The 27,638-nt window shown below is 45.2% G+C and overlaps 1 protein-coding gene across 2 annotated transcripts in view; it reads left to right on the top strand.

The window, feature by feature from the left end:
* DZIP1 (DAZ interacting zinc finger protein 1) overlaps window positions 1-27,638 on the top strand; it is a 45,556-nt gene that overhangs the window by 6,017 nt on the left and 11,901 nt on the right. Inside the window, exons 3-12 of one of the 2 annotated variants that reach the window (XM_028112075.1) lie at window positions 686-770; window positions 3,249-3,373; window positions 5,518-5,679; window positions 9,442-9,579; window positions 11,488-11,550; window positions 17,032-17,172; window positions 17,635-17,683; window positions 18,870-18,926; window positions 21,532-21,588; window positions 26,606-26,665. In XM_028112075.1, the coding sequence (XP_027967876.1) occupies window positions 686-770; window positions 3,249-3,373; window positions 5,518-5,679; window positions 9,442-9,579; window positions 11,488-11,550; window positions 17,032-17,172; window positions 17,635-17,683; window positions 18,870-18,926; window positions 21,532-21,588; window positions 26,606-26,665 (937 nt within the window). The remainder of the gene's footprint in view (window positions 1-685; window positions 771-3,248; window positions 3,374-5,517; window positions 5,680-9,441; window positions 9,580-11,487; window positions 11,551-17,031; window positions 17,173-17,634; window positions 17,684-18,869; window positions 18,927-21,531; window positions 21,589-26,605; window positions 26,666-27,638) is intronic. The other variant, XM_028112076.1, reaches the window with a different exon arrangement.

The raw sequence follows: 27,638 nt of genomic DNA, 5'->3' as shown, positions 1-27,638 counted from the left end.
CAGTCATTTATTAATGCTGGGCTCTGGGGATAATGCTATGAATAAGATAGACAATAGGCCATACTGTCAGGACTATGATGTCCTGAAACCGAGAGGCCCTGGGCAGGAGACAGTAAACAAGTGAAGTGTGTCCCTGTGGAAATAGTAATGGGTGAGATGTTGCAATGTTGACAATAAGGCGGCAGGATGGGATGGTGACTGGCAGGAGGACCGCCCGCAAAGGTCTGGTTGAGGACTCGCCATTCCTCCCCAGTGTGGAAGACGCTCCCCAGAAGACTCCTGCGTGTCAAGAAGGAGTCAGCGGGGAAGGTCTGCGGAAGATTCAGGCAGGGCACAAGCCAGTGCAGAGGCTGAAGTTGGTCGGCTTGAGGGACAAAAAGAAGACTGGCATGGTTGGAGTGTCCCGAGCAAGTTGGTGACAGGCTGGGAATCCCCTGTCTAACGGGAACAGCATCGGGTTCTTGCAAGCACCAGGATGGGCCACCTTAGCTGCCAAAAGATAGCTTCACTGTCTGGGGACAACACCATGGTTTATAGTTGTCTTTCTAGTCCTGCTTTGAGTACCCCCTACCGGGGTGGAAAATTCCCAGGAGGTGGTGCTTTCGGTACCCCAATTTTAATTGAACTTAGGTGGGGGGGGGATACTCATTACAGACCCTTAGATTTGTTGCTTTCTCTTTTTCAGTGCCATTTCTGTGACAAGGCCTTTATGAACCAAGCTTTTCTACAAAGTCACATTCAGCGCCGCCACCCCGAAGATTCTCATCTCGGTAAGTCACGAGCTCAACTTCAAAAAGCCGTTTTCCTTTGGGTACCTTTTTCTTTTTTTTCAGTGAGACATGGTCCAGTGCCTCTCTCAGTCCTTTGAAAAGAAAGTATCATAGTCTTTATTCACTCATTAAGTAGCACTTGTGCCCCTACTACGTGCCACGCATGGTACCAGGCCTGGGGATATGGGTGCAAGCGAAACAGACCGAGTTCTGCCCTCTGGAGTCTTATTAGGAAGGGCGGAGAACAGAGAGGTTAGCAGAGTAGAGGGAGCAAGGCAGTAGTGTGCGGGGCATTGGAGGGGAGGAGGCTGGGTCACATGGGACCTTGAAGGCCCCCCCGCCCCAGCCAGGAATGTGGGTAGCTCCTGGCGGGGAGCATAGCGCCAGTGGTGGAAGCAGGTGGAAGAGAGGGGGGCTGCGAGAGTAGCCCAGGTGAGTGACATGGCAGCAGGACCAGGACGGGACCAGGGAAGATCAGAGAAGTGAAGATGGAGAGGACATGTTCCACACAGAACCCGCAGAGGTGTGACTTGGCGTGAGAGCAAGAGATAAAGAAAGACAATCCTGGGTTTTTGTCCTCTACGTTTGGGTGAATGGCGGTGATGTCTTCTCAGATGGGGACATACGGACGGAAGCGGATTGAGGAAGCAAAGAGAATGAGAGTACGTGTTGGTCAGGGTAAACTTGAGTCACACATACAGTCGCCATCCAAGTGGAGATGTGGGGGGTCTGGGGGTCAAGGGAGAGGCCCAGGCTGGAGAGAGAAATCCAGGAGTCCTTAGCAGAGCTGGGCTGGATGAGCTCACCTAGATAGGGAAGGGAAGATGGCCGAGGGCCTGCCCTAAGGCTCTCCCAACGTGAGGAGCTCAGGAGGAACAGCCGAGGGCAGTGAGAAATAGTTATGGAGGCAAAGGGAGACCTGGGGAGTGTGTTGTTATGGAAACCAAGGGAAACGGGGGTTTCAGGAGGGATCCCAGTGGTCAGTTTATTGAAAGTTCCTGAGGCACAGAGTAAGATGAGGACAAAAAATTGATCATTGCTGTCACGATGGCTGCTGTTGACCTTGACGTAGCAGCTTCAGTGCATTGGTGGGGACAGAAGCCCAAAGTGAGGGAGCCGAGCTGAGAATCAGGTGAGCAAATGGTCAGTAACATGTGCTGGGAAGGACAGCAGAGACATCAGGCATTGTCTGGAGGGAAATGTGGAACCAAGGGAAAATTTTTGTTTCCTTTGATGTGGGAGATACGAAGGTGTTTTTGGGTCCGGAGGTATAGAGGGGGAAATTAAAGAAGCAAGAGAGGGAAGGGGTTCTGTGGCTTCTCAAGGAAGCAGGTTTCCTGTTCTCTCAGTGTTCTTAAGGGAAAATAAATACCAGGCCTTATTTCTCCATCAGCAGACAAAGCCTTCTGCCGATTGCCTGATTGCCTACAGACCGGTAACCCACAGAAATTCTCATTATGGTCTTAAATGCTTTTAGCCTCTCAATGCGTGTGCTCCTAGCTTGTTACTAAGTGCTTGCTTTAGTCTCCTTTTTGGGCCAGTCTGTTTCCATTCCTGCCTATTTCAGACAAATAGACTTAAGTTGGAAACAGCTAAGCTTTGTATAAACAGTATGAACAGCCGAAAATTCCATTTGTAAGTCATGGACCACTGATACAATTTAGCAGTATATTGGAGAAGTTGGGAAGATTAAGTGTTTTAATGAACCTACCATTCTTCAGTGTGAAACTGACCTTCTTTCTCTTCTGTTTCAGTATCTTATTCTATCTCATACTCGTTTCAGAGAGTATTTCAGACTCTGAAACGAGTATTATTTCTTCAGGTCATCTTTGAGATTCTGACTTTCTACTTTGGTTTCCATACCTTTCATGTCTACACTCACAGACACATGTATATCCATTCAGTCATGTGCACATCTTCATGTAAGTACATGTACATAATAAGTACCTTCCCTTCACTTGTTGCTTCCTTTTACAAACTTTTGGTACCTTGTTTTGGCCCCGTGGACAGCGTATGGCCCCAGTTTGCATTTTGAATGCCAATCTCTGCTTGTCTTAGCACTGATGGGGTTCTCAGGAGAGCGTGGTGGGAGCCAGAAGGACAGTGACCATAGAGATTTCCAATATGGCTGTACCTGTAGTGGAAGCCGGGGCTTCCTTTCTCTCCTCGAGACTGGCATCCCCGACAAGAGCCCAGGATTATTCTTTGTCACCATTATGGTTCCCTGAATGGGCTCTCACACTGTCTCTGGAGGGTAATCCAACACAGTGGCTGAAATAATCTGCCACAAGTAATTCAGCGTCCCCTAAGTAAACACTACCGAGCAAAACTTGGCTCCTGTGGCATGAAAAAGTAATAGTATCCCAAGTCAGAGCACTTTCCTTTGTCTTTGTCTTATCAAATAAGACCGTACCCCATAAGTTTTCAGATAGGTTTCAGAAGAGGTGGTATTTTAATGGCGCATTTCTGTTGCAACAGAGTATAAGAAAAAGGCACAGACTGATAAGCTCCAGAGTGAGATTGATATGCTGAAGGAGCAGCTGCAGCTCACCAGGTCTCAGCTGGAGGCTGCACAGCACGCCCACGCTGTCAGGTTCTCTAAGGTAAGGGGCTGAGTTCTGAAAACGGTGGTAGGTGGTAGGTGGTAGGGTGGGAAGGACGGGTGTGAATTCCTTTGAAATGTTTGGTGGAATTCACCAGTGAAGCCGTCTGGTCCTGGGCTTTTCTTTGTTGGGAGGTGTTTGATTACTGATTCAGTGTCCTTACTCATTATTGATTGGTCTGTTCAGATTTTCTATTTTTTTCATGATTCAGTCTTGGTAGGTTGGCCTGTTTCTAGGAGTTGATCCATTTCTTTGAGATTGGCCAGTTTGTTGGCATATAACTGTACATAGTAGGCTATTACGATCCTTTGTAATTCCATAGTGTTAGTTGTAATGTCTCCTCTTTTCTTTATAATTTATTTGAGTCCTTTTTCGGTTAGTCGTTTTGGCCCTGTGGAGTTTGACACTAAGAGTTTGACAATTTTGTTTATCTTTTCAGAAAAAAACCCTCTTAGTTTTGTTCATCTTTTCTATTGTTTTTCTGTTCTCTATTTTATTATTTCTGCTCTAATCTTTATATTTCCTTCCGCTGACTTTGAGCTTAGTTTTTTTTTCCCTCGATTTTGAGGTGTAAAGTTATATTGTTTATTTGAGATCTTTCTTTTTTTCTCAATGTAGGTGTTTTTAGCTGTAAATTTTCCTCTTAGAACTGCTGTTGCTGCATCCCCTACATTTTGGTATGTTGTGTTTCCATTTTCGTTTATCTCAGGATATTTTTGACTTCCCTTTTGACTCCTTCTTTGATCCATTGGTTATTCAGGAGTGTATTGTTTAGTTTCCATGTATTTGTAAATTTTCCAATTTTTTCTGTTACTGATTTCTAGTTTCATACAGAAAAGATACTTGACATAATTTTAGTCTTCTTGAATCTTGTTTTGGTGACCTAATGTATAATCTATCCTGGAGAACGTTCCATGTGCACTGAGAAGAATGGGCATTCTACTGCCATTGAATAGTATCTGTCTGTTGGGTCCGTTTGTTACATAGTGTTGTTCAGATCCTGTGTTTCCTTATTGATTTTGTGTCTGGATGACCTATTCATCATTAAGAGTGGGGTATTAAAGTCCCCGACGATTACAATGTTGCTGTTTATATCTCCTTTTTGTTTTGTTCGTATATACTTTATAAATTTGGGTACCGCAATGTTGAATACATAAATATTTACAGTTCTTGTGTCTTCTTGATGATTGGCATCTTTATTATTATAGTAACCTTCTTTGTCTCTTGAGATTTTTTTTTTTAATGTAGGCATTTACAGCTATAAATTTCCCTCTGGGCCCTGCTTTGGCTTCTCTGTTTCTTTTTTTTTTTTTCAGTATGCTGTGTTTTAATTTTCATTCATCTCAAAGTATTTTCCATTTTCCCTAGTGAGTTTTTCGTTGGCGCCTTGGTTGCTTAAGAGTACGTCGTTTAATTTTCAAGTATTCATGAATTTTCCAGTTTTTCTTCTGTTATTGATTTCTGGCTTCCTTCTGTTGTGGTTGGGAATACACTTAGCATGATTTCAATCTTTTAAAACTTATTGAGAGTCTTTTATGACATAACATATGGTCTATCCTGGTGAATCTTCCATGTGCATTTATGTTTTGGTGTTGTTGGGTGCAGTGTTCTGTATGTTTGTCAGACTGAGTTTATTTATTGTGTTAAGTGCCAGTTAGGTAAAAAAAAAAAAAACAAAAAGTGAGGGTCATTGAGAAATCAGAGGCTGATTGACTAGACCTTGAATTTAGCTTGTATGACTATGAATTTGTGTTTTTGGGGGGTGAGATGGGGCTATTCTCTCCAAATTGATAGAGTATTGAGAATGGTTCTTCTGCTCAACAGACATTTTCTTTTAAAGTATGTTTACATTTTACATATTATTGCGTATCTATTTTGCAAGTTCATAGATCACAGAACTCTTGAGACTTTGGGCCTCTGTGTTTGTATTTTAAGAGGTGTAGGGACAAAAGGATGCTCTATGCTGTTTTTGGTTTGGAAAAACCACTGTGCGCGTGGCCATTATATGCAGTGTGATTGTAAACCTCACTTACACACGCAGTACTAGCTGCCACATTGGAGGTGAAGCTCTGTCCACGTATTTAAAATTTTGCATATTTGCTTCATATCAGAACTTTTAAAGCCATGCGTTAAAATAATTTCAGGAATATGAAATGCAAAAAACAAAAGAGGAAGAATTTCTGAAGTTATTTGATAGATGGAAAGAAGAAGAAAAGGAGAAACTAGTTGGCGAAATGGAAAAAGTCAAGGAAATGTTTATGAAAGAGTTTAAAGAATTGACTTCCAAGAATTCAGCCTTAGAATATGTAAGTATTAAGCCAAGAAGTCCTCATAGTGGGGCGCCTGGGTGGCTCAGTCGTTGAGCGTCTGCCTTCGGCTCAGGTCATGATCCCGGGGTCCCGGGATCGAGCCTCGCATCGGGCTCCCTGCTCCGTGGGAAGCCTGCTTCTCCCTCTCCCACTCCCCCTGCTTGTGTTCTCGCTCTCGCTGTGTCTCTCTCTGTCAAATAAATAAATAAAATCTTTAAAAAAAAAACAAAGTCCTCATAGTATTGGTAGGGTTGTTGCCTTGAGAAGTGGCATTAGAATGGCATTACGGCCCCTAGACATTACTTTACTGTGCCCAGACACACCTTCTCCCAAGAGTGCTGAGGGAGCTTGAGACATGCAGAAGACAGAGCAAGTCAGCAAAGTTGCATCTTTGAGAATGGGAGCTTTGGCCCCAAGTGCGTGTACAGAACACTTGATCCATGTGAGGGGCAGGTGGCTGGCTCAGTCACTGGAGCATGGACTCTTGATCTCAGAGTTATGAGTTTGAGCTCCGCGTTGTGGATAAGGATTACTTAAAAATAAAAAAAAAATCTTAAAAAAGAGCACTTGGTGTATTTGGTACTTTGGTCAGATCATAGAAGAGGGTCTCTCTTTCCTTTGCTGTTTAGGTTTAGATAGCCATAAACCATAAACCCCTACCTGAGTTTTGAAGCTTTCAGAGTTCGAGGGGAACTTTCTGGAAAGGCTGACACGCGTCACCACTGTGGAAGCCAACCCAGAAAGACAGAAGTAGAACCTTTTACCAGTTCCCTTCCTGATCCCAGGCCTGGCCAGTGAGGAGGACAGGGGGTCTGAACAAGCAGGTTGTGGCTGAGCCTCCATCCCCTGTGGGAGCAACCTTGGTCCACACTGCCGTCGTCCCACGCCTCGCTGGGGTGGGACCTCAAACTCTCTGACAGTGGCCGTTGTCTTCGGGCTAAGAATTACCTGAGCTGGATGGGCAGCTCCGTCATGCGGCACCCTTGGGGAAAGGAAGCAAGATCCTTGAGCTCCCTCTAGGGGACAAGCTTTGCAAACGAAAATGGAGGGATATTTTTGGAACACGGCTCTAAGGGCCTTCTCTAAAAACGCCTTGAACTTTTGCACAGAGGTTGGCAAACCACAACCTGTGAGCCGAATCTGGCTTACTACCCGTTTTTGTATGACCAGTGAGCTAAGAAAGGTTTTAATATTTCTAAATGGTTGAAAAGAGTCATAAAAATATTTCACGACACATAAAAATTACATGAAGTCCACATTTCCGTGTCCACAAATAAAGTTTTATAAGCACCCAACCACATGTGTTCCTTTACATTTTGTCCCCGGTGCCTTTGTGCAGGGGCTATAGAGCTGAGTGGTTATGACCAAGACCTTAGAGGTCTCCTGAAGCCGGAATACTGTCCAGCTCTTTACAGAAAAATCCTGCCAGCCCCGTCATATCTTTATAAAGCAAATGTGGCAACATGTTAACGATTGATTGAAATGGGTGTTCATTATACTATTCTTTCGATTTTTCTAAAAGTTGTAATTTGCAAATTTAAAAGCTGAGGGGAAATTAATGTGGATGGCGCATTGTGTCTTTTTTTTGTAGGGCTTCCTTTCAGGCAACTTCCTGTTGGATCAGTTATTCTGTATCACCTCTTCTTGGTCATTGCTGGTCCTAAGCATCAGAGCGCCTAGACAGTCATTTCTCTATCCGTGGTTTCTTCTACAACTGCGGCCCCAGGGCCTGTCCTGCACTCCTATCCGTGGCTCAGAGCGGGGTGCCATATCGCCCGCTGGTGGATTGCAGTACTAACCAGCTTAAGACTGGCTTCTTGGGGGCGCCTGGGTGGCTCGGTTGTTGGTTAGTTAGGCGTCTGGCTCTTGATTTTGGCTCCAGTCATGAGCTCAAGGCTATGAGATTGAGCCCTGCTTTGGGCTCTGCACAAGGCATGGAGGCTGCTTACGAGTCTCTCTCTAAAAAGACTGCCTTTTCACATCTTTGTGAAGGCCAGACACATTTTTTTCTCCTTGTTCCCTTCCCTTTTGCCTGAGAGTCCCTCCATGGTCCTTCCCCGTGCTCCCTGCCCCCAGGAGGAGAGTGGATTGGGACTTTTCCCCACATAGGATTTTTTTTTTAACCACTCCTGCTTTTTTTGGGTAAAAAAAGAACTTTATCGAGATTTAGCTTATAGACCATAAAACTCACCCACTTAAAGTATACAGTTCAGTATACAGTTCAGAACATTTTTAGTATGTTCGCAGAGTTGTACAACCATGCTCACAATCATTTCAGATGTTTCCTCACGCCCGGGAAGAAACCCTGTGACCATTGGCACTCCTTCCCACGAGCCTTTGGCAACCACACGTCCACTTTCCGCCTCTGCGGATCTGCCTGTTCTGGACGTTTCATAGGAATGGAAGCATACAATATGCGCCGTTTTTGAGCAGCTGCTCCCAGTTAGCGTAATGTTTTCGAGCTTCATCCCTGTTGTAGGGATGTGCCTGTCCTACCATTTCATGCCTTCGTCATTGCCACCTGACGTCCCGTTGCATGCGTGTCGCACTTCCTTTGTTCGTTCATCAGGTGACCACGTGTGGGTTCTTTGCCCTTTTTAGCTATAGATGGTTTTTAAGGTTATTATTTATAATAAACTTCATTTTTTAGAACAGGGACAGAAAAATTGAGCACCTGGTACAGAAAATGTCTTAGAAACCCCCCCTCTCCTACCCCTGTACACAGTTTTCCATATTACTGGCATCCTAAATGAGTATGGTACATTTGTTTAGTTGAGGAACCCATATTGATAAAGTAGTGTTAATTAAACTCCATACTTCGGTCCAACTTCTTTAGCTTTTGGCTAATGCCACTTTTCCATTCCAGGATCCTATCCAAGATGCCGCCTTGTATGTAGTTGTCCCATTCCCTTAGGCTCCTGTCTGAGATAGTGTCTCTGACTTGTTTTCAGTGACCTGGACAATTTTGAGTTCTTGTCAGTAGGATCCCCCTCTACTGGAATTTATCCAGTAGTCTTCCCGTGCTTAGACCGGGCTTATGGGTTTGAGGCACGAAATCCTCGGAGATAAGACATGATTTTCATCACATCATACCAAGGGGAATACTTTCTTCATGATTTATGATTGTTGGTGTTGACCTTGATCACCTGGCTGAGGTAGTGTTTGTCAGTTTTCTCCACTGAAAAGTTACCCCTCCCATTTCCTACTGTACCCTTTGAAAAGAAGTTGCTGCCTTCCGCCTCGATTTAGGCAGGGGAACTATGCTCCCCACCCTTTTATCAGTTAGCATATTAGCTTCTGTGATTTTTCTGGGGGTTTTTACCACTGGTGACTTTGGGAATAACATAATGAGCAAAAGGCAAAATTAAAACCCCATGTCCCTAATGGATTCATCGGCACAGTTGCTGGACGATGCTGGCCTTAGCACCAGTTATCGTGAGAACCAGCTGCACCCGCTTCCTCTGTTTCTCGCAACTGTTATGTGCCCATCAGAAAACGTAAGACCCATTGTATAAAATTAGAAAGTCAAGTTTTCCTCTCCTTTTTTCACCCTGTGCATGTTCTGTTGGAAAAACTGGAAAGCAGTAGAAAGGACACTGGAAAACCCCAGATGGGAGAAGTAGGAGAAGCAGAGCAAGCCTCTAGTAGGACAGTGAGATTTAACAGGGGCTACGGCATTCCCCGATTTCACTCTCTGCCTGTTTTCATCTTATAACAGTACAAACATCTGTGCCAGTGGGTTTGCCTCTTATTTTCTAGCAATTGTCAGAAATCCAGAAGTCCAGCATGCAGATCAAGTCCAACATAGGCACGTTGAAGGATGCACACGAATTTAAAGAAGAACAGCCTCAATATCCCCAGGATTTCCAAAATGTGATGCAACTTCTTGACAGTCAGGTACGAACCCGAAGGCCGTCACTGTAGGAGGGGCCTGATTTTAATTAGTGAAGCAGTTTACAGCAAGCATTACCTACAGAAAAGGGGTTTGTCTCTTGTCAGTGACCATGAAGCTAATTCTTTTCTTCTTGTCTCCAGATACATAATAATAGGTGTTCATTCGACGCTTGTTGATTGACTAATCGATGTAGATATAGACCAGTTGGCAAAACTGTTTCCTTCTTTGCTAACATGGCAGCACCTTGAATTGTTTGGCATTACCTTAGAGTTTATTTTTCGTATTTCAGACATAGGTCCCATTTTCAAAAGACATAGAAAGACATGCTGAAGCACTATTTTTAGAGTGTAAATATATGGCTACATTGGTGTACTGATGGTCTTTCATTTATCAAACGTAATTGCAGTGGCCCTCTGTAGTCAGCGGCCATTCCGGCAATTTTCATCGTACTAGTTTAGGGGAACATTGTTTTTTTACTGGGAAACAAATAGAGATCAAAGTTTATAAATTCAGGACTTTGTTAAAAAAAAACCATAACATTTTTAAAAAAGTGTGTTTTTGAAATATAGACGACTGCTTCCTTTGCATACTTTGCCGCTCATGTCTTGCCTCCCTCCCCCCAGTCCACCTTCCACCTTGCAGCCAGGCTGACCACCTCACTGTCCCGTCTTATCCTGACCAAGTCCGGAATCCTCAACCGGTAGTCAGAGTCCCTGAGGATCTGCACCCTGGGTCATCCGCCACCATTCTTGGCTTTACCTTAAAGATCCCAGCTGCCCCGAACAGCTCCCGGCTCCCAGAACACGGCCTTCTGTGTTTTGCTTTTGCCTTTGTGGCTTTCTCTGTCATGCCCTTCTCTGCTTTTCAGGACCTCTGGCTTACTCCTTCAGCTGGGGCGACACCTCTTCTAGAGAGTTCTCCTGGACCTCTGGGTTGTTGCATTTCTGTAGCCGACCCCCCCCCCCGCCCCCAAGCAGGACCCGCTCACATACACATTGAGAGGGGGAACTCTCTGTTAAATCTGCTTTCCTCCTGTGCAGGGCAGAGTGTGCGTCTCCCCTGCTCCTCCCCTCGCTGGCCATGGCAGTCCAGCAAGGTCCCTGGGACGTGGTAGGGGACCAGGAATCATGTCCAGTACTGAACTGTGCAGAGTTGCTCCCCGCAAGCTGGTCTCTCAGGAATTGAAAGACCCCATTACAGAATCCCAAGGCCCTACCTGCATTTCTTCTTTCCTTCCTCTGAACTGTGTTGTCAGATTAGAACCCCAGGCCTCAGAAACCTCAGTGTTGCCTCTTAGCTCCTTAGATTGGCACACTGGCATGTATTCTTGAAAATAGTATTTTAAGGGGCGTGTGGGTGGCTCAGTCGTTAAGGGTCTGCCTTCGGCTCAGGTCGTGGTCCCAGGGTCCTGGGATCGAGCCCCGCATCAGGCTCCCTGCTCAGCCGGAAGCATGCTTCTCCCTCTCCCACTCCTCCTGCTTGTGTTCCCTCTCTTGCTCTGTCTCTCCCTGTCAAGTAAATAAATAAAATCTTTAAAAAATTAAAAAAAAATTTAAAAAAACAGTATTTTATTGGAACACAGCCATGCCCACCCACTTATGTATTATTTATGGATGTTCTCCTACTGCTAGTAGTAGCAATCGAACCAAGTGGCCTCCAGAGCCCAAAATATTTACTATTAGCCCCTTAGCAGAAAATGTTTGCTGACCGCTGCCAGAGTTTAAGATTAAAACCAAGTGCAAATGTTTTTAAACATTTTTGAGGCTTTATAGTCTAAAAAAAAAAATGCCTGCTAAAATGTCACCAAGGAGGTAGTTGCGTTCCATAGGTACCCACTAAAAAGCTTCCATTTCGAGTCGATTTTATTGCTGCAACTGCACATAAATTCCTCTGGTTTCCCTGTGTCGTAGGAAAGCAAGTGGACGGCCCGAGTTCAAGCTCTTCATCAAGAACACAAGAAAGAGAAGGGCCGGGTAAGACTAAGAAGCCAATGGTCTGTCAGTGGGTCATTTTTGAAAAGAATATATTTTTTTTCCCTCTATGACAAAGGTAGAGAATAAAATTTGTGGAGAAACGTGTGACAAAAATTAAAATTGCTTGTGATTCGGGGCACCTGGCTAGTTCAGTCGGTTAAGCGTCTGCCTTCGGCTCAGGTCATGATCTCAGGGTTCTGGGATCCAGCCCCACATCAGGCTCCCTGCCCCGAATTATAAGCAATTTTAAGCCTGCTTCTCCCTCTCTACCCCCTCCCCTCTACTCGTGCTCTCTCTCTCTCTCTCTCCCTCTTTTAAATAAATCTTTAAAAAAATAAAATTACTTATAATTCAATAACCACTGCTACAACTTTGTTATAATTTTTTTCGGTCTGTGTCCTGTGCCTTAAATATTGTGTTTCTGTATTATAGAAACCCATACATGTAGTCTTACAAATTTTGAATCATGCTTTATAACTGTATATGCTTTTTGCTTAATATATCATAAACATTCTCCTGTTTTAAAATAGTCATCAAAGTCGTGATTTTTTTAATGGCTGGAGAAGGATCTTATGGATGTTTCATAAGTTATTTAGTGATTCCTTCATTGTTGAACACCTCATTTCTGACTTTTCCACCTTGCAGTATGGCAGTCGCAATAAAGAAAGGCAGCAATTGCTCACGTTAAAATCATTTTAATGAAAACAGTTTGATGATATTACTGCTTTTCAGCTGAGTGCATCACAAATTGTGAAAGTGTTTACACCGCTGTAGAAAACCTAAAGTACTTTTATTTGAGATTTTAAGATAGGGAAACTTCCGTGTCTTTTTCCACTTTGTATATATTTTGTAGCCCTTTGTGTCCCCTGTGTCTTAGCCTGGTTGGCTGCTATAACAAAATACAGTAGGCCAGGTCGCTGACAAACAGACATGTATTTCTCATAGTCTGGGGCTCTGGGGATCGAGCAGAGAGTTTGTAAAGCGAGGTCGTGGCTGCCTGTGGGTATAAGGCCTGTGTTTATTTCTCCCTCTGAGCTGCAGATGGGCTAGCCAGCTTTGGACCTGATATCTCCGAGGCTTCCTGAGTGTAACATGTCTCAGATGATGTGCTTTTCCTTTGTCCAGTGGCGTTCTGGTTGGAGCGGTCAGGTGCCCGCCTTGAGCCCCAGCTGTCCCTCGTGCCCAGCTCCTAGCCATCGGCAGGGCCTTCCATGTGTCTCATATCCGTGTTCTTCTGCACATTTCCATTGCTCTTCCCTTCCACCGAGCCCCTGCCGTTTCTAAAAGGACCCCGTAACTGGTCTCCCAGTTCCAACCTACCCCTTTCCCAGTTGCCCTCCAAAGAGCAGACAAGACCCTCTGGCTGCCGGCCACCACTGCGGTCTCATCCAGATCCTCTCTCTGGACCTGCTCTTTCTGACTACCCTAGCCTTCCGGTCACTTAGAGAACATGCCGGCCTTTTTCTCTTTCCACACAGGGTTTGTGCTGCTGGGATGTCCTTCCATTTGCTCTTCACATGGCTGGCTCCATCCCCTCTGTATTAGTGTAGCGAATTACCAGCAGTTGGCCACCTCAGTGTCCATGGGCTAGGAGGCCAGGCACTGCCTGCCCGGGTCCTGTGCACAGGGTCTCACAGCTGCCCTGGGGGGGTGTCAGACGGGCTGTGTTCTCATCCGGGGCTCAGGGTCAAACCAAGCGTTGTTCAGGTTATTGGCACTATGCGGTTCCTTCCGGTTCACCGTAGGATCAGGACCCTTAGCTCCACAGCTCACTCCCCGGCTGTTGACTTGGTTAAGGCCAGCAGGGGGGCGGCTGGCCCAAATAAGACAGGCCCACGCAGGTAATCTTTCTTCACCTTAACTCAAACTCAGCAGATGAGGGACTTTAATTGCATCTGTCAAGTCCCCTCACTCTTGCTGTATTGTGGGGGGGGGAAGCACATCTTAGATCCCACCCAGCCCATGTCTTGGTCTGCTCACACTGCTATAACAAAGTGCCACAGACCTGGTGGCTTTAAACAACAGACATTTCTTTCTCACTGTTCTGGAGGCTGGGAAGTGGCTGTCCTCTCTGTGTGTCTTCATGGAGCAGGGAGAGAGGGAAAGAAAGCTCTTTGGTTTCTTCTAAGAGCACTAATCCCATCATGAGGACCCTACCCTAATTCATCCAAACCCAATCACCTCCCAAAGGCCCCACCTCCTAATACCATCACATGGGGGATTAGGGTTTCAACCTATGAGTTTGGTGGAGAGGTGCACAGACACTCGGTTCATAACTCTGCCAAGGGAAAAGGATTATACAGGGCGTGCACTTTGGGGATGCAAACTTGAGGGCCATTTAGAATTCTGCCTGCCTCAGCCCCCTCTGGCCTTGGCTTCCAAGTCACCCGACACCATCTCAGTAGGTAGCCCCCCCCCTTACTGTTCCCACCACTTCACACGTGTAACTCTAATCACTGTCTCACATAGTTATTTGATTATTTATGCACTTGTTTATTGTGTGTCTCTCCAGCCGGATCACTAGCCCTATGAGGGAGGGGCTCTATTTCGTTTTTTGTTGTATTCCCAGCATCGACTAACGTACCCAAAATGTGATTTGGTGTTCATTAAATATTTGTGGAACAAGTGTGGAAGGTGGCTATTCGGCCTCCAAGGGGATTGTTCAACCTTGCTTTTGTGGGTGGAGAAATGCTGAGCGTAGGGTTTAGAAGAGCAGGGTTGAAAGAGTTACCTGTTTATATGAGCATGGTATTTGAACCCGGGTCCTCTTAAACTCAGGGTCTTGCTTGTCAGCCTTGTTGCCTTGCTCACGTGTCAGGCTTGAGGCACTGAGCCAGCTCGCAAGGAGAATAGGAAGTGACAACTTAGAGGAGTTGCTTTTCTGGGAAAATGTTCGAGCATCTCTTGGAGATGTTCTAAGGTAGTAGTTTCGAACCAGGGACGCACTTCAGAATGACCAGTGGCTCTTTCCCAAAATACACATCCCGGTGCCACTGCCCGAGATTCTGATTCAGTCTGGGGTGCGGCATGCGTATTGTAGTTTTGCGGGGGAGCACCAAACCCCAGATGATTTCTGCTTTGGAGCCACAGTTTGAACCACTGCCCTTATAATTTGAAGTTCTACTCTAACCCTTCAAGGCGTCTTCTAGCATTGGTATTTAGGGACAGAATTCAGGCTTCCTGACAAGTAGGGGAGGATGTTTAGTCCTTGCTCCTCTAAAGCCTCTGGTGTTCCAGACCGGCGTGGGAACTGTCGGTTCAGGGGCCCTCTGGCAGGAACAGAATGCAAGTGGCAGATTTGTACGCTTGGCCACCGTAAGTCATGATGGAAGGACTGGCTGGTGGCGGGTTGGAGGAAGGAGGAGAGGTCTTCCCTGGTTCTGAGTAAGGCGAGCTGCCCTGCGTCTTGGGTGTGTGGAGGTTTCGTGCTGCCACTAGGCTACGCTGCTTCATGTCTGTCATTGCTGGTTTTGCTAGCTTGGAAGCTGCCCTCTTCTTCCTTAATTTCTCTTAAACCCAAACAGAGGGGAGAATTCGATGAGGTTTAGTAATCTCTGCCTGAGACCTAACTATTAATTATTCCACATGATTGCTGCCTACTGGTCCTACAATGCACATATTGTGTTTCTCTGTTTAAGGGAAGTTGCGATTGCCAACTTTTTATTGCTTTACCTAGGTTCTTGGCAGTCTTTTTTTTTTTTTTTTAAATAACATTGGTAGGAGTTCAAAGGGAGTTACAGATAAACGATGGCATGCCATTTTGACCTGACAGAAGACTCCATGGAGCCTGGGAGCCTGTAAGGTGGTCACGTAACGGAGGGAAAGAACACAGTACTTGAAAGGACAGGAGGTCACAAGTAACGGGCTCAAGGGCCACAAACTTTCTGAAATAATTTCTGGCTATCCCTTGCTTAGATTATCACATTCCTCTCTCAGCAAACTCCTTTCTGTGCTTTTCTGGTCTGTTTTCAAGTCCAGTATCGAAATGTTGCTCTCCCTTAGTGTTTCCTGTGTCCCTTTCTTCTGGGGGGTCTGGAATGACTTCACATATTGTTGATCCTAAACTTCCATCCCAAGCCCTGGGCATTTTCACTGGCTTTTCCTTCTATTTTCCAGCTCAGCATGTTCCAAACTGCTTTGGGGTCCTCTTCCCGTGGTCTGTAAAAATGTAGGGAAGGTTCTTAACAGCGTTCTCCTGGGGGAGATTCTTGGCATCCACTAGGATATGAAAGGTTCTTTTTATTTTTATTTTACTTTTTCTTAAGATTTCATCCATTTATTTGAGAGAGAGAGAGAGCACGAGCAGGGAGGAGAGGGAGAAGCAGGCTCCCCGCGGAGCAGGGAGCCCGATGCGGGGCTCGATCCCAGGACCCCGGGATCACAACCCGAGCCGAAGGCAGACGCTTAACCGACTGAGCCGCCCAGGCGCCCCTTTGGCGACTTATTTCTACTTGATTGTTTGCAAGTGCTGTTTACTAAGATGTTCCGTGACTTAGTCACTAAATTTGAGAGCAGTTACTTTGAAGCCGGACAGGAGGAAGGTTCGGGTCTGGGCTCCTCCCCTCCCGCCGTCTGAGTTCAGACCATCTGCTTACCTCTGCTCTAGACCTGAGTTCCCTTACCTGCACCGTGGCATCAAAACATGCATCCATAAGGCTGTGGTGTGGCTACAACAAGCTGAAGTGCTCGGTGAGGGTTTGAGCCGAGCAAGTCGGGAGGTGCTGCCTCCCGCACTCTCTGTACTGCCCAGAGGCGCCCGCGCCACCGCCCCCTCGGCCCAGTCTGCAGGTCGCCTCCCTTCCAGGCTGTAGGCTGGGAATGCCCTGAGTTCCAGCGACCCACATGTTTTTCCCCTCGGTGTAAGCGACTAGTGAAATTGTTCTAAGAATCTTTGCCTAAATCATTGAAAACAAATTCTTCTTGAATCTCTTTTTTAATGTCCAGTATATGATCTTTCCTGACATGAAGTCTCTGAAGATGAATCTGTCTATGAATCTTAGGATCTTCCTGTTCTCTGCGTCCCTCTCTCCCTCTTCCCTTTTTCCACCTTCCTTTTCTCAGGAAGGATTTATTGAGGTTGCACTTAGTCACTGGACATATAGATAACGAAGGAGGGCTCTCTAGGCAGGCGCGTGTGAACGCCTGAGGGGCAGGCTGGCGCAGGGTTACGGCCGCTCTGTGGGAGCGCCCCGATGCTGGACAGTGCTCATCCCTGCGGTGTGTCATGTGCTGTGCTCAAGTGCACACAGCCGTTCACCTTCTCAGTGCTGTGTCTTGGGTCACGAGCTCCCTGGGAGCAGAGGTGAAGCCCTTGTACAGCTGAGGTCTTGGTACGCAGTGACCAAAGATGTATTCAGTGACTTGACGGTGCACAGATAACCTGAGGCCAGCCAAGAACACGGGGTGTGTGCATACAGACAGCGGGATGGAGACGTTGCGCGTGCGGTTTGCAGACGGACGCCTTTATTTTTTTTTTTCCAGCTCTTGTCACATATAGAGAAACTTCGAACCTCCATGATAGACGATCTCAATGCAAGCAATGTTTTCTACAAGAAAAGGATAGAAGAGCTAGGGCAGAGACTCCAGGAACAGAATGAACTGATTATCACGCAGAGACAACAGGTATTTTTGGCTAGATATTAGCCCTGTTTTTCTTCAAGCAGTGCAATTCGTCGAAGAACGTTCTGTCTTATTTTAGAGCATCTGTAAGTTGGGTAAGATAAAGGAGGTAGAATATGTTCTTCCCTGTGGTTTGTAAAAGTAAATCCAATAAGATAATTTTTTCAAGGTATTTTTTTTAAACTGTAAAGAGCAAGCAAATTTATTCAATTAGAATTTAGAATAAATTTGAAGGTAGAGAAGAATTTCTTTCTGTGATTACTTTGAGAAGCAGCCCAATCCAAATGCTACTTTCATACGATTTTTGCCTTCATATCTTTAAAGTCCATCTGTCCTCTGTCTTTGGAGGACTTCCATGAAAAGGTTAATTTACTAAATACAGTATCTGTCCATCATCTAGTATGTCCCTATCTAGTTTCAAACTTGTATCATTAAAAAAAAAAAAAAAACGGTTTTTCTTTGCAGATTAAAGAGTTTACCAGTAAACCATTAAACAGCGTCACTGAACCCAAAGGTAAGTGAACCAGGATCCCCGTGTTGGAGGTGAGGCAGACCTCCCTAACCGTACACCAGACATCGGAAGAATGTGGGGCCCCTGTCAGCTTCCGGGCACGATCATGGCATTCCTGTGGTGATTTTAATTTGAGTGACCGTCCCCTTGATCCAGAAAGTAGAAGAATTTTTAAATACCTTGACTGTCATTGAAGGGTCTTACATATTTTTTATCGGAATATCTGTCTGCACAAAATCCATGTTCAGTAACCATACCTCTGGACTGATGTGTGATGAGGGGGAGTGACCGTTAAAAGCGCTCGGTCTAGAGACGGACTGGCCTCAGTGTAGCTCTGTGAGTGTCTGCCTTCATTTCCTCAGTTCTAGAGTTGGAGCATTAAGAGTAACTACATCACATCACAGGCTTCTTATGAGGACTAAATGGGGAACATATATATAAAATGCACCTGTTGAACACTCATGGGGGTGAGCCATCCTGAAGGACCCCAACCTCAGTTACTCTTACGTACTGTACGGGCTTGCTGCGTCCTTGTCAACTGAGGCAGTTGGGGGTTAAAGGTTTGTTCTAAGCATAATGGGGGCATCCAGCCTACTGACTGTGGCAGCAATAACCACCCATCTCCTGCTCCCTCAGGAGCGAGTCTAGAAGGGAGACTGGAGCCAGAAGTGCATGCAGGGTCTCCCAGTAAAGCATACAGCTTGCCTTTGCCTGGACTCCTTTTGAATAACCCAACTCGTGGTTCCTACTCATCTCAGGTCATTAAAGGATACTTGTCCACTTGGGCACCGACTGGGGATTGGTAATGGGTGTGTGAGCTGCGTTTCCTTCTTGTTTCTAGGGGCCCCGCAGGGGGTTCATTGACCTACATACTTGGTTCCTTCTTGTTTTGAAATAAAGGTTTGAGAAGGGCCAGTTCCCTGTAACTTCTCTTCGAAATAGCGAGAGTTCGGGTAGTGAGCAATAGCTGTATAATTACTGAGCATAAATATTTGAGTGATAATAATTTTAGGGAAGAATTTTATAAGGATTTACATTAAACTCAGTCTTTACTCAGCTGGGTGAGTCACCATATGTTGGTAAATTTTGTTTATTTTTTTCTGGGGGAAAAGATTAAGATAAGCACTGGCAAAATATAACCCGTAGCTTGTGATTTTTGTCATTAATTAATTTTTTTTTTAAATTTCAGGGAATCCTTCAACCTGGCAAACTTTTGAATCTAAGCCAACTGCCCCAGCTGTACCTAGTAAGTTTCTATAAAAGACTCAGGATTCTGAAGATATTTTTAAAGTGCTAAACCAATACACAACTTATTATTTTTAGAGGCTTTCTTTTGAAAAGCCGTGTGTTTGGAGATTACATAATGATCTATTTTGATTCCTGGCTTTGACCTAGTTCTAAAAGCCCAAGACTGTAAATATCCATGTGATTTTGTTGTGATTTTGGTTAGCCATACCTATTATTCTCAGTTCACCTAATCAAGGTACAGCTATAAATTCTTTGGCATTGCTTCAGTTTGTACTTGTGGGTTTCCCAAGACATTACACTGTGTGACGATGTGACAGTGTGGTGGCCGCCACATTTTAGCATCCCTGAGACTCAGATTTGCAGGCTTTGACCTGATGTTCTGTCAGTTGCTCACTTGAGGTGGACACAGCACGGCTGTCTCTTGGAGCCGTCAGGATTTGGCTATAATCCACAAAGACATTATCTGTACAGTGTAGAAATGGACAGATTGTTTTCCTAATAATAGTTAAATAGTTGAAATATTTTTATTCTTTTATTATTCCATTCGGGAAAGCATAAGGGTGGAGGAAGCTAGGGAGCAAGCAGTCCTGGGCAAGAGAGGACGTGCGTGTGAACGGGAATCTGAATACCAGGGGAGGGTCCAGGCTGAGGTGACGGTACCATTCATATGGGCCCCAGGACCGTAAACTATGAAAAGGCATTGATGAGTGGGTTTGGGAATTTGGCACAATCGACTGGAAGATGCTAATGGTTTTAGCTGCTCAGTCTTCTCAGGTGCTTCTGGGGACCTCTTTTTCTTTAAGATTTATTTGTTTATGAGAGGAGAGAGAGCTGGGGGAGTGGCAGAGGGATAGGGAGAGAGCCTCCTCAAGCAGACTCCTCGCTGAGCGAGGAGCCCAATGCAGGGGCTATCCCAGGACCTGAGATCATGACCCAAACCAAAATCAAAAGCCTGGTGCTTTACCGACTGAGCCACCCAGGCACCCCATTTCTGGAGGCCTCCTGATGTTGCTTCTGGAAGCTGAAGAGTTTGAGAATTGCTAAGGCGGGAAGGGCAGTTTAGTCCCAAGAGTAGGGCTGAGGGAATAGTAGAAGCCAGGCTTATGTCTTATGGAAAAAAATACATTTCACAGAAGGATGGGAAGGTTAAAAGGCATTAAATTGCTATTGTTCATACCTTATTTAGACTTGGCACAATATTGAAACAATATTGTGTTCCAATAAAATTTTATTTACAAAGACAAATGGTGGGCTAATATGTCCTATGGGTTATACTTTTGCAAACCTTGACCTAGATTATGTAAGTTGCAAATGGTTTTGAGGGTCTTACATTTCCAGAATGGTTAGCAATTTATGCACAGTTAGGAGCTGAACACCTTTGCCAGTGGTCTTTGTAAAGACAAAAATATATGCCTGCGGAGGAGGCTGAGGTTTGTGGCCAGTCTTTTTCAGAGCAAGAGTAGATTTAAAGATCTATTGTAATAAGCTAGTAAAAGAGAAAACTAACATGGTCCAAAGAGGAACCATGACACAAATGTTCATACCAGCATTATTCATAACCGATGAAAAGTGGATACAACCCAAATGTCCATCAGCTAATGAGTGGATGTGTAAAATGTGGTCTGACCATACAGTGGAATGTTATTTGGCCATAAAACTGCATGCTGGGGACACCTGGGTGGCTCAGTTGGTTAAGCATCTGCCTTCGGCTCAGGTCATGATCCCAGGGTCCTGGGATCAAGTCCTGCATCAGACTCCTTGCTCAGCGGGGAGCCTCCTCCCTCTGCCTGCCGCTCGCCCTGCTTGTGCTCTCTCTCTCACACACACAAATAAATAAATAAAATCTTAATAAATAAATAAATAAAACTGCCCGCTGATGCTGACCTACTACATACAACATGGATGAACTTTTTTTTTAAGTGGTTTTTTTTTTTTTTTAAGATTTTATTTATTTATCTGACAGAGACACAGCGAGAGAGGGAACACAAGCAGGGGGAGTGGGAGAGGGAGAAGCAGGCCTCCCACCGAGCAGGGAGCCCGATGCGGGGCTCGATCCCAGGACCCTGGGATCATGACCTGGGCCGAAAGCAGACTCCCAGTGACTGAGCCACCCAGGCGCCCCAACATGGATGAACTTTGAAAACGTGATGCTAAGTGAAAGAGGCCAGTCACAAAGGACCACAATGTATGAGTCCATTCTATATGACATGTCCAGAACAGGCAAACCCATAGAGACAGAAAGTAGATCCGTGGTTGCCAGGGGCCGTGGGGAGTCATGGCTAATGGGTGTTTTTAGCATGTGTGATGAAACTGTTCTAAAATTAGGTAGTGGTTATGGTTGCACCACACTGATTATACTAATTGTATACTTAGAGTTGTATATTTTATATTGAACTGTATATTTTAAAAGGGCAAATTATATTTTAATAAAGCTGTTACAGAGAATTGGTTTGGGTTAGCCGGTGATCGTCACTTGAAACATGTGTCCCTTGCGATTTGTATATAGCTTGACTAATTTGAGGAGGACTGGATCATCATCAAGTTGAGATGCTTATGCTTTCGTTACGGAAGGCTGTGAGCTTTTTCTCTTTCTGCTGTTTCAGTGAGTGCCTCAGCCGCACAGACTGTGGATGCTAAATCAGGTCTCACAATGGCACATGGTAAGTTTCAGCTAAGTCTCAGCATTTTATGTGCAGTTTCTGCCCTGAGTCAGAGAACTTATTAACCACAAGTGCTTCTGTGGGATAACTATGCAAAACAGAAGACGTTTTAGTGAATGCAGAGCAGTTAATAAAACTGCTGTCTTCATATGTAATATTATCATAAACTGTGAACATACCTGCCAAAGTCATAAAGTAAAAAATGTACATGTTGCTAGACTCACAAGCAGAGATCTTAACGTTGAGCAGTACTTTGATTGTGTATGATTTTGGGTGGAGAATAGTAGGTGTTGGGTTAAGAAGGTGATTTTCTACTAGACCAGCCAACCAGCACATGCCACAGGGCATACGTGACTGTTTTTATAACTTTCAGTGAGGCAGCAAGTCACCTTTTTTAAGCAAACAGTTTCAGCGATTGGTTGGAAAACTCTAGAAAAGACATGTGATGGAAACCAAAGGGAAAAGTGGGAGCCAGGGGAGGAGAGCACTGCCAGGAATCAGTTCCTGGACCAGGGCACAAGGGTGGTAATTGTTAATTACGTGATCCAGTAGACAGGGTGGATATCAGTAGCCATATTTTATTTTTATACTGTTAAGGCACTTACGGTTTTTGCAAGTATGTTTTTAGTCCATTGTTTGCCTATGGTCTGCTATGTATTAACTGAATTAAAAGATGGGAGGGGACCGACTTTTTCTGTCTTACCTACAAATGCTTCTGGAATGTAAATGATTACTTCATTCCATTTTGCTTTTTAGCCTTCGAGTTAGACTTAAATCCACAGTCAGTCAAGTCAGACTCTGTTCAGAAATATTTTTCATATTAGCATGGCCTCCTGTACCCATTCTTTTTCTTCACTGGACAGACTCATGAAGGTGTTTATTGCCCCTTACTTTTTGTCCTGAGGTCATTTCAGGCAGGGCAGTACCCCTGAGCGTGTGTTCGCACTATGTAATGCGTAAACTCCCCACTTATTCGGTGTTAGTATTTACAAGTGTTTAGAACATACAGGTGTCCTCTTTCTGGACCAGCGACAGATGTAAAATGTGTGGGGGACCTATGGAAATTTGCTTTAATATTGAATAGACAAGAAAATGTCCCCTGGCAAGTACTCTCTATTCACATTCTTTATGTCGGGTCTAAAATCTCTCTCTTGCCTTCTTTTTCAGGGTTGAGTTTTCTAATGCATTGCTGGCCACTTCTCTGTACTTCAGCAGTGTGTTTCTTTTTCTTTTTTTGCTACTTTGTTATCATTAGCCTTTTGTGTGACAGTATATGAGGACTACCTTTTCTTTGCTTCATATTTTTGGCACCCAATTAAGGACTCCTATAGCAGGCATGTTTAGCTGTCTGGAGTTGATTCAAGAGCCCTGACCAGTCCATCAGTTCCAAAGCACTGTGTTCCTTACGGACTTTGCCCTGATTGGAGCTGCGCTGTGTGAACCAGCCATGTCCCCTTGCTGGCATCTGCTGGGATTAAAATGCTAGCTTTAAATGCCAGCCAGACCTGGCATGAGGCCTGCGGCCTTTGGATTGGGATCTGAGCTGATTTGTGAGCATCTCAATGGGCAGGAGCAAGTAGGAGGCTTGTACGGGGGGCCCACTGACCTGGCCCCCCCACCCCTAGCCATGGCAGTATCCCCAGCGGTAGGGGGCGGGGGCGGGGAGCCTTAGTCTGTATTACGTAACATTATTTAGCCCGATTACCTCTCAATCTTTCCTTTTGTTCCGTCTCAGAGCTTGATGAGGCTCTTCACCATGAAAAATGTCACTGTCTTAGGTTGGGTTCCCCGGGAAACAGACTCTGAGGTGGAGGTTTGCAGCTGGGAGGTCTACTGGCCCGTGCTCTTGGCCAACCCCTGTGAGAGAAACAGGAGTGGGTGGAAGGGGGCGCTGAACCCAGACACACTGCAGTGCAGGCCTCTGCACATCTCACTGGGAGCTGGGATGGGCTCCTCAGCATCGTCCTGCATTTTAGGGATCAGTTACAAGATGGGGGTTGTCAGGGGTGTAGGCTGCTCCCCTCCCTTGAGACAAAACAAAAAGTAGAAGCAAAAGGTCAGAGGAAAGCACGAGATGGGGATTATTTGGCTGAGCATAGAGTAGGCAGAAGAGACTTGAGGGAAGCGAGGCTGGTTGAGACCGTTCATGGAGAGTACCCGGTACCAGCCTCTCGCTGGTCGGGTCGTTCTTGTGACATTCTGTAGCTGTAGAACATTCATGTTCTTGAAGCTGGGCGGCGTGGCCAGACAGGAGGGCTGGGCTTGGGGAAGCTCAGCCTGACCAGAGTGTACTCAAAGATTTAGAGCTGGACAGACCAGCTGGGGATCGAGGAATGGTCTCTGGGTGATTCTTCACCTAGGAATTGGGGTTGAGGTTTTGAAACGAGGGGGCAGACATACCAGCTGTTGCATGGAGCTGATGGAAAGGTGCAGGTGCAGGTGATTCAGGCAAGGGTGAGGGAAGGGTTAAGAACACCATGAGCTCACAGAGACAGTGCCATGTAGAGAAGTCCGGGAGACAAACGCAGAAATTGCCAGTAGGAAGGCACTATGGCTTCCTGGCCAAGAGCCTAGACTTTGAAAGGAAGCAAGCAGTCTGGGTTCACAGTTGACTCATGAAGCCATAGGTTTGGGTTTCCTTGCCTGCCAAATGGGGAGAAGAGTAACGGCTACTTCGGTGGGCTGTGCTAAGGATCAAATGAAGCAGGACCTTTGGAACAGGAGCCACTGAGCAAGCACTGGCCATTGTTGGCTTCTGGGGTCGGGCTGACAAAGTCCAGTGCCAGAGAGGGCTGGGTACAGCCAGCCAGTGCCAGAGAGGATTGGGTACAGACCTGGGAGTTCGTCTTCTGGAGGGAATGGAAGGGCACTGACAAGGATTTTTCTGGAAGCCTCTGGAGAGTTCAGAGGGGAGAGACTTGGGTCTTCGAGTATATCAGCTCTGCCTGGATATCTCAACTTGGGACAAGACCTGGGTCATTTGGAGGCTGGGCCTGTGGCTTATAAAGCATACGAACGCAGGCCCTTCACTCCACACTTGGACATCAGCCTGCTAGTTTAGAGCTGAAATCTGGCGGACCTCACTCCCTTTATAGCCTTTATAGTAGGACCCCAGGTTCCCCCCCCTAGAGCTCCACCCTCTGCCTCCCAGCACCAAAGGTCACAATTTGTCTCGACTCAAGAGAAGTAAGTCCTAGGACTATCCTTATAATGATAACAAATATGTATATGATGGTTTGGGGAGATTTTATAGAGCTTTTCCTCCTAACTTTATTTTTGTCATTTCCATAAAATACAATAAAATATAAATCATGTGACTTAAAAAATTGAAATTAGCTAGCCTCCTAAAATCCCTATTTTCAGCAGTTCAAACTAGTAAATAGTCTCTTTGTATAACTTTACTTTTTAATTTTTTAATTTTTTATTGAGATATAATTGACCTATAACATATTAGTGCAGGTGTACAACAGAATGAGCCGATATTTATATATGTTGTGAAATGATCACAGCAGGATCTAGTTAACATCCATTACCACATATAGCTACAGGGGTTTTTTTTCTTTATTTATATAACTTTAAAATCTTGATGCTGAATAACACATTTGAAAGCACATTTTTAATGTTCAGCAGTTGTGGTGCATGGATGGAATTAAATGCTTCTTTGTGCGATCATGTTCATGTTTCAAAATTAAAGTGGACTGCTATTTCCTAATAGGCTGTGTTCCAAATGTTCATTGGAAAGCAGTTTAAAAATGCTTTTCTCCCAGTCAATGTTAGATAGATTGACTAGGTTGCTAACAAGCTGTAGGAGCCTATTTATGTGTACTTAAATATAATATATATTTATTTATTTGTGTATACCTATAAGTGTGTGCGTGTGTTTGTAGATGCCCTAAAACAGAATTAGAAATATGCTTCGGTAAATTAAAAGCTAGAACTTCAAAGTGGGAGGTGTTAAATCTAAGCTAATACGTGCAAAGCGTGTCATCTTGTGCCCAACACGCTGGGGGGAGACTACCCTCGCTGGTCGCCCACTGTGGGGTCTGGTGTGGAGTGGAATGGCCTCCTCCCTTGTAGGTGCAGGTGGGGAGCTCCCTGGGGAGGGGCCCCGTGGCAGTCTCCAAGCCAAAGGTGAGTGAAGCACGCACTTCCTCAGCTAGATTTCCGATTGCATTTTATCCCAATGTCTAAAGCCTGACTGCCTGACTGCCAAAAGCTGACCTTCCCCAAGTAGGAACTTCCCCCTTGATAGGATGGCGTTTGGCTTTATCCATGCTGCCTGTGGATTTCCCTGAGCCCCAGTCACATTACTGGGAAGTCACCCAGAGCCCTAACCCCCCTGCCCCGGGCACTGTTCTGGGGTGGGATGGGGAACAGCCCCTCTTCACGTGTCGTCTGTCCGCAGCCTCGCCCCGGTGACTCTCCGGGAGCAGAAGATGTTGAACCGTGGTTTAGGGACACAGAGGTGTCTAAGAATGGGGTCTTAGTCCTGCTGCTGAGGCTGGGTTCGCCTGTCCTTCGCCATCCTGGTCCTCCCACCTGAAGACCCTGGGGCTAGGGAGAAGTGGGGGTCCCAGGGCCTTGGGCATTTTGTCATGTTTTTATCTTTGGGAATTGAAATAGTTTCATTAATTTTCTCTTTAACCACCCAATCAAAATATTTTATAAGGAAGGTATTTTGGGGGGATAGGTGAAGAAGACCTTTTGCGGTTGTGACCTCGTGTCTTAAAAGAAGCCCGTCAGGCACGAGGTTGCCGGGTGAGAAACGGCATAATTATTTGAAAAACGTAATTCCCTGAGGCGGGGGTAGTTAATGGAAAATACATGGAAAGAGCAGATACCATGAAGAAGGCACCGGCTTTAACTGACCGCCTCCGTATTTCTTCCCAGCAAATTCTGCTGTTTTAGGCATGATTAAAATACTGTGGAACGGTATCTTTCAACATTGTTTAAAAGGAAACTAATTTTACTTTGCTGTTGTCCTGTTTGTACCATTCTCATTTTTCCTCGTTAATAGAACAGGCGTTCTCATCGCACATACTGGAACCGATAGAAGAGCTTTCAGAGGAAGAAAAAGGTAACCAGGGGCTCACTCAGCGTTTCCACCTGCATAGATTCCATTGAGATGCTAAAACCCAAGCCTTGAAATTTACAATCCAGTGGTTTTTATCACACCGTTATCAAAATTAGGGAAGACATTTAGGTTTGGAGATGACGTTTTCAATCCATCTGTTGTATTCTGTCACCTTATTCCTTTAACTTGGGGAAAAAAACGTAAGTCTTTTTGTTGACACAGATATTTTCTGGTCAGATGACAAGTCAACGCAAATGCATTGTGCACCAGATGATACAAAAATATTCCTAGGGGGTGCCTGGGTGGCTCAGTCGGTTAAGCGTCTGCCTTCGGCTCAGGTCATGATCCCAGGGTCCTGGGATCGAGCCCCGCTTCAGGCTCTCTGCTCAGCAGAGAGCCTGCTTCTCCCTCTGCTTGCTGCTCCCCCTGCTTGTGTGTGCTCTCTCTCTCTCTCTCTGACAGACAATTAAATAAATAAATAAATAAATAAATAAATCTTTTTAGGAAAAAAAATATTCCTAGCACAGTAGCTATTTCTCACATCCTGAATCTGTGAGAGGGTGAACTGCCCATATCAGAATTATTTTAACAGCAAAAAAAAAGCATAATATTTATGCTCTTGATGTAGAATATTTATGTGCAGAATAATGTCTTTTTTTAAAAAAAGACTTATTTATTTATTATAGAGAGAGAGCAAGGGCACATGGTGGGCAGAAGGAGAGGGTGAGGGAGAGAGAGAGAATCTTAAGCAGGCTCCACGCTCAGTGCAGAGCCCAATGCAAGGCTCGATCCCACGACCCTGAGATCGTGACCCAGACTAAAATCAAGAGTCAGAGGCTTAACCGACTGAGCCACCCAGGGATCCCCAGGGTAATGACTTTATGTTGAAATTTGGGAACTGTTCAAGGTTTGGGGAGATAATTAAAGTTATTGTGGCTTACTCCTTTTATTCAGCAGCTCTCAGAATTATTTTCTG

This window comes from Eumetopias jubatus, unplaced genomic scaffold (genome assembly GCF_037043125.1).
Source record: "Eumetopias jubatus isolate StellerSeaLion01/CBP00866 unplaced genomic scaffold, mEumJub1_p1.0 scaffold_3, whole genome shotgun sequence".
NCBI classification, from domain to species: Eukaryota; Metazoa; Chordata; class Mammalia; order Carnivora; family Otariidae; genus Eumetopias; species Eumetopias jubatus.
This window is presented reverse-complemented; position numbering and strand designations above follow the sequence as displayed.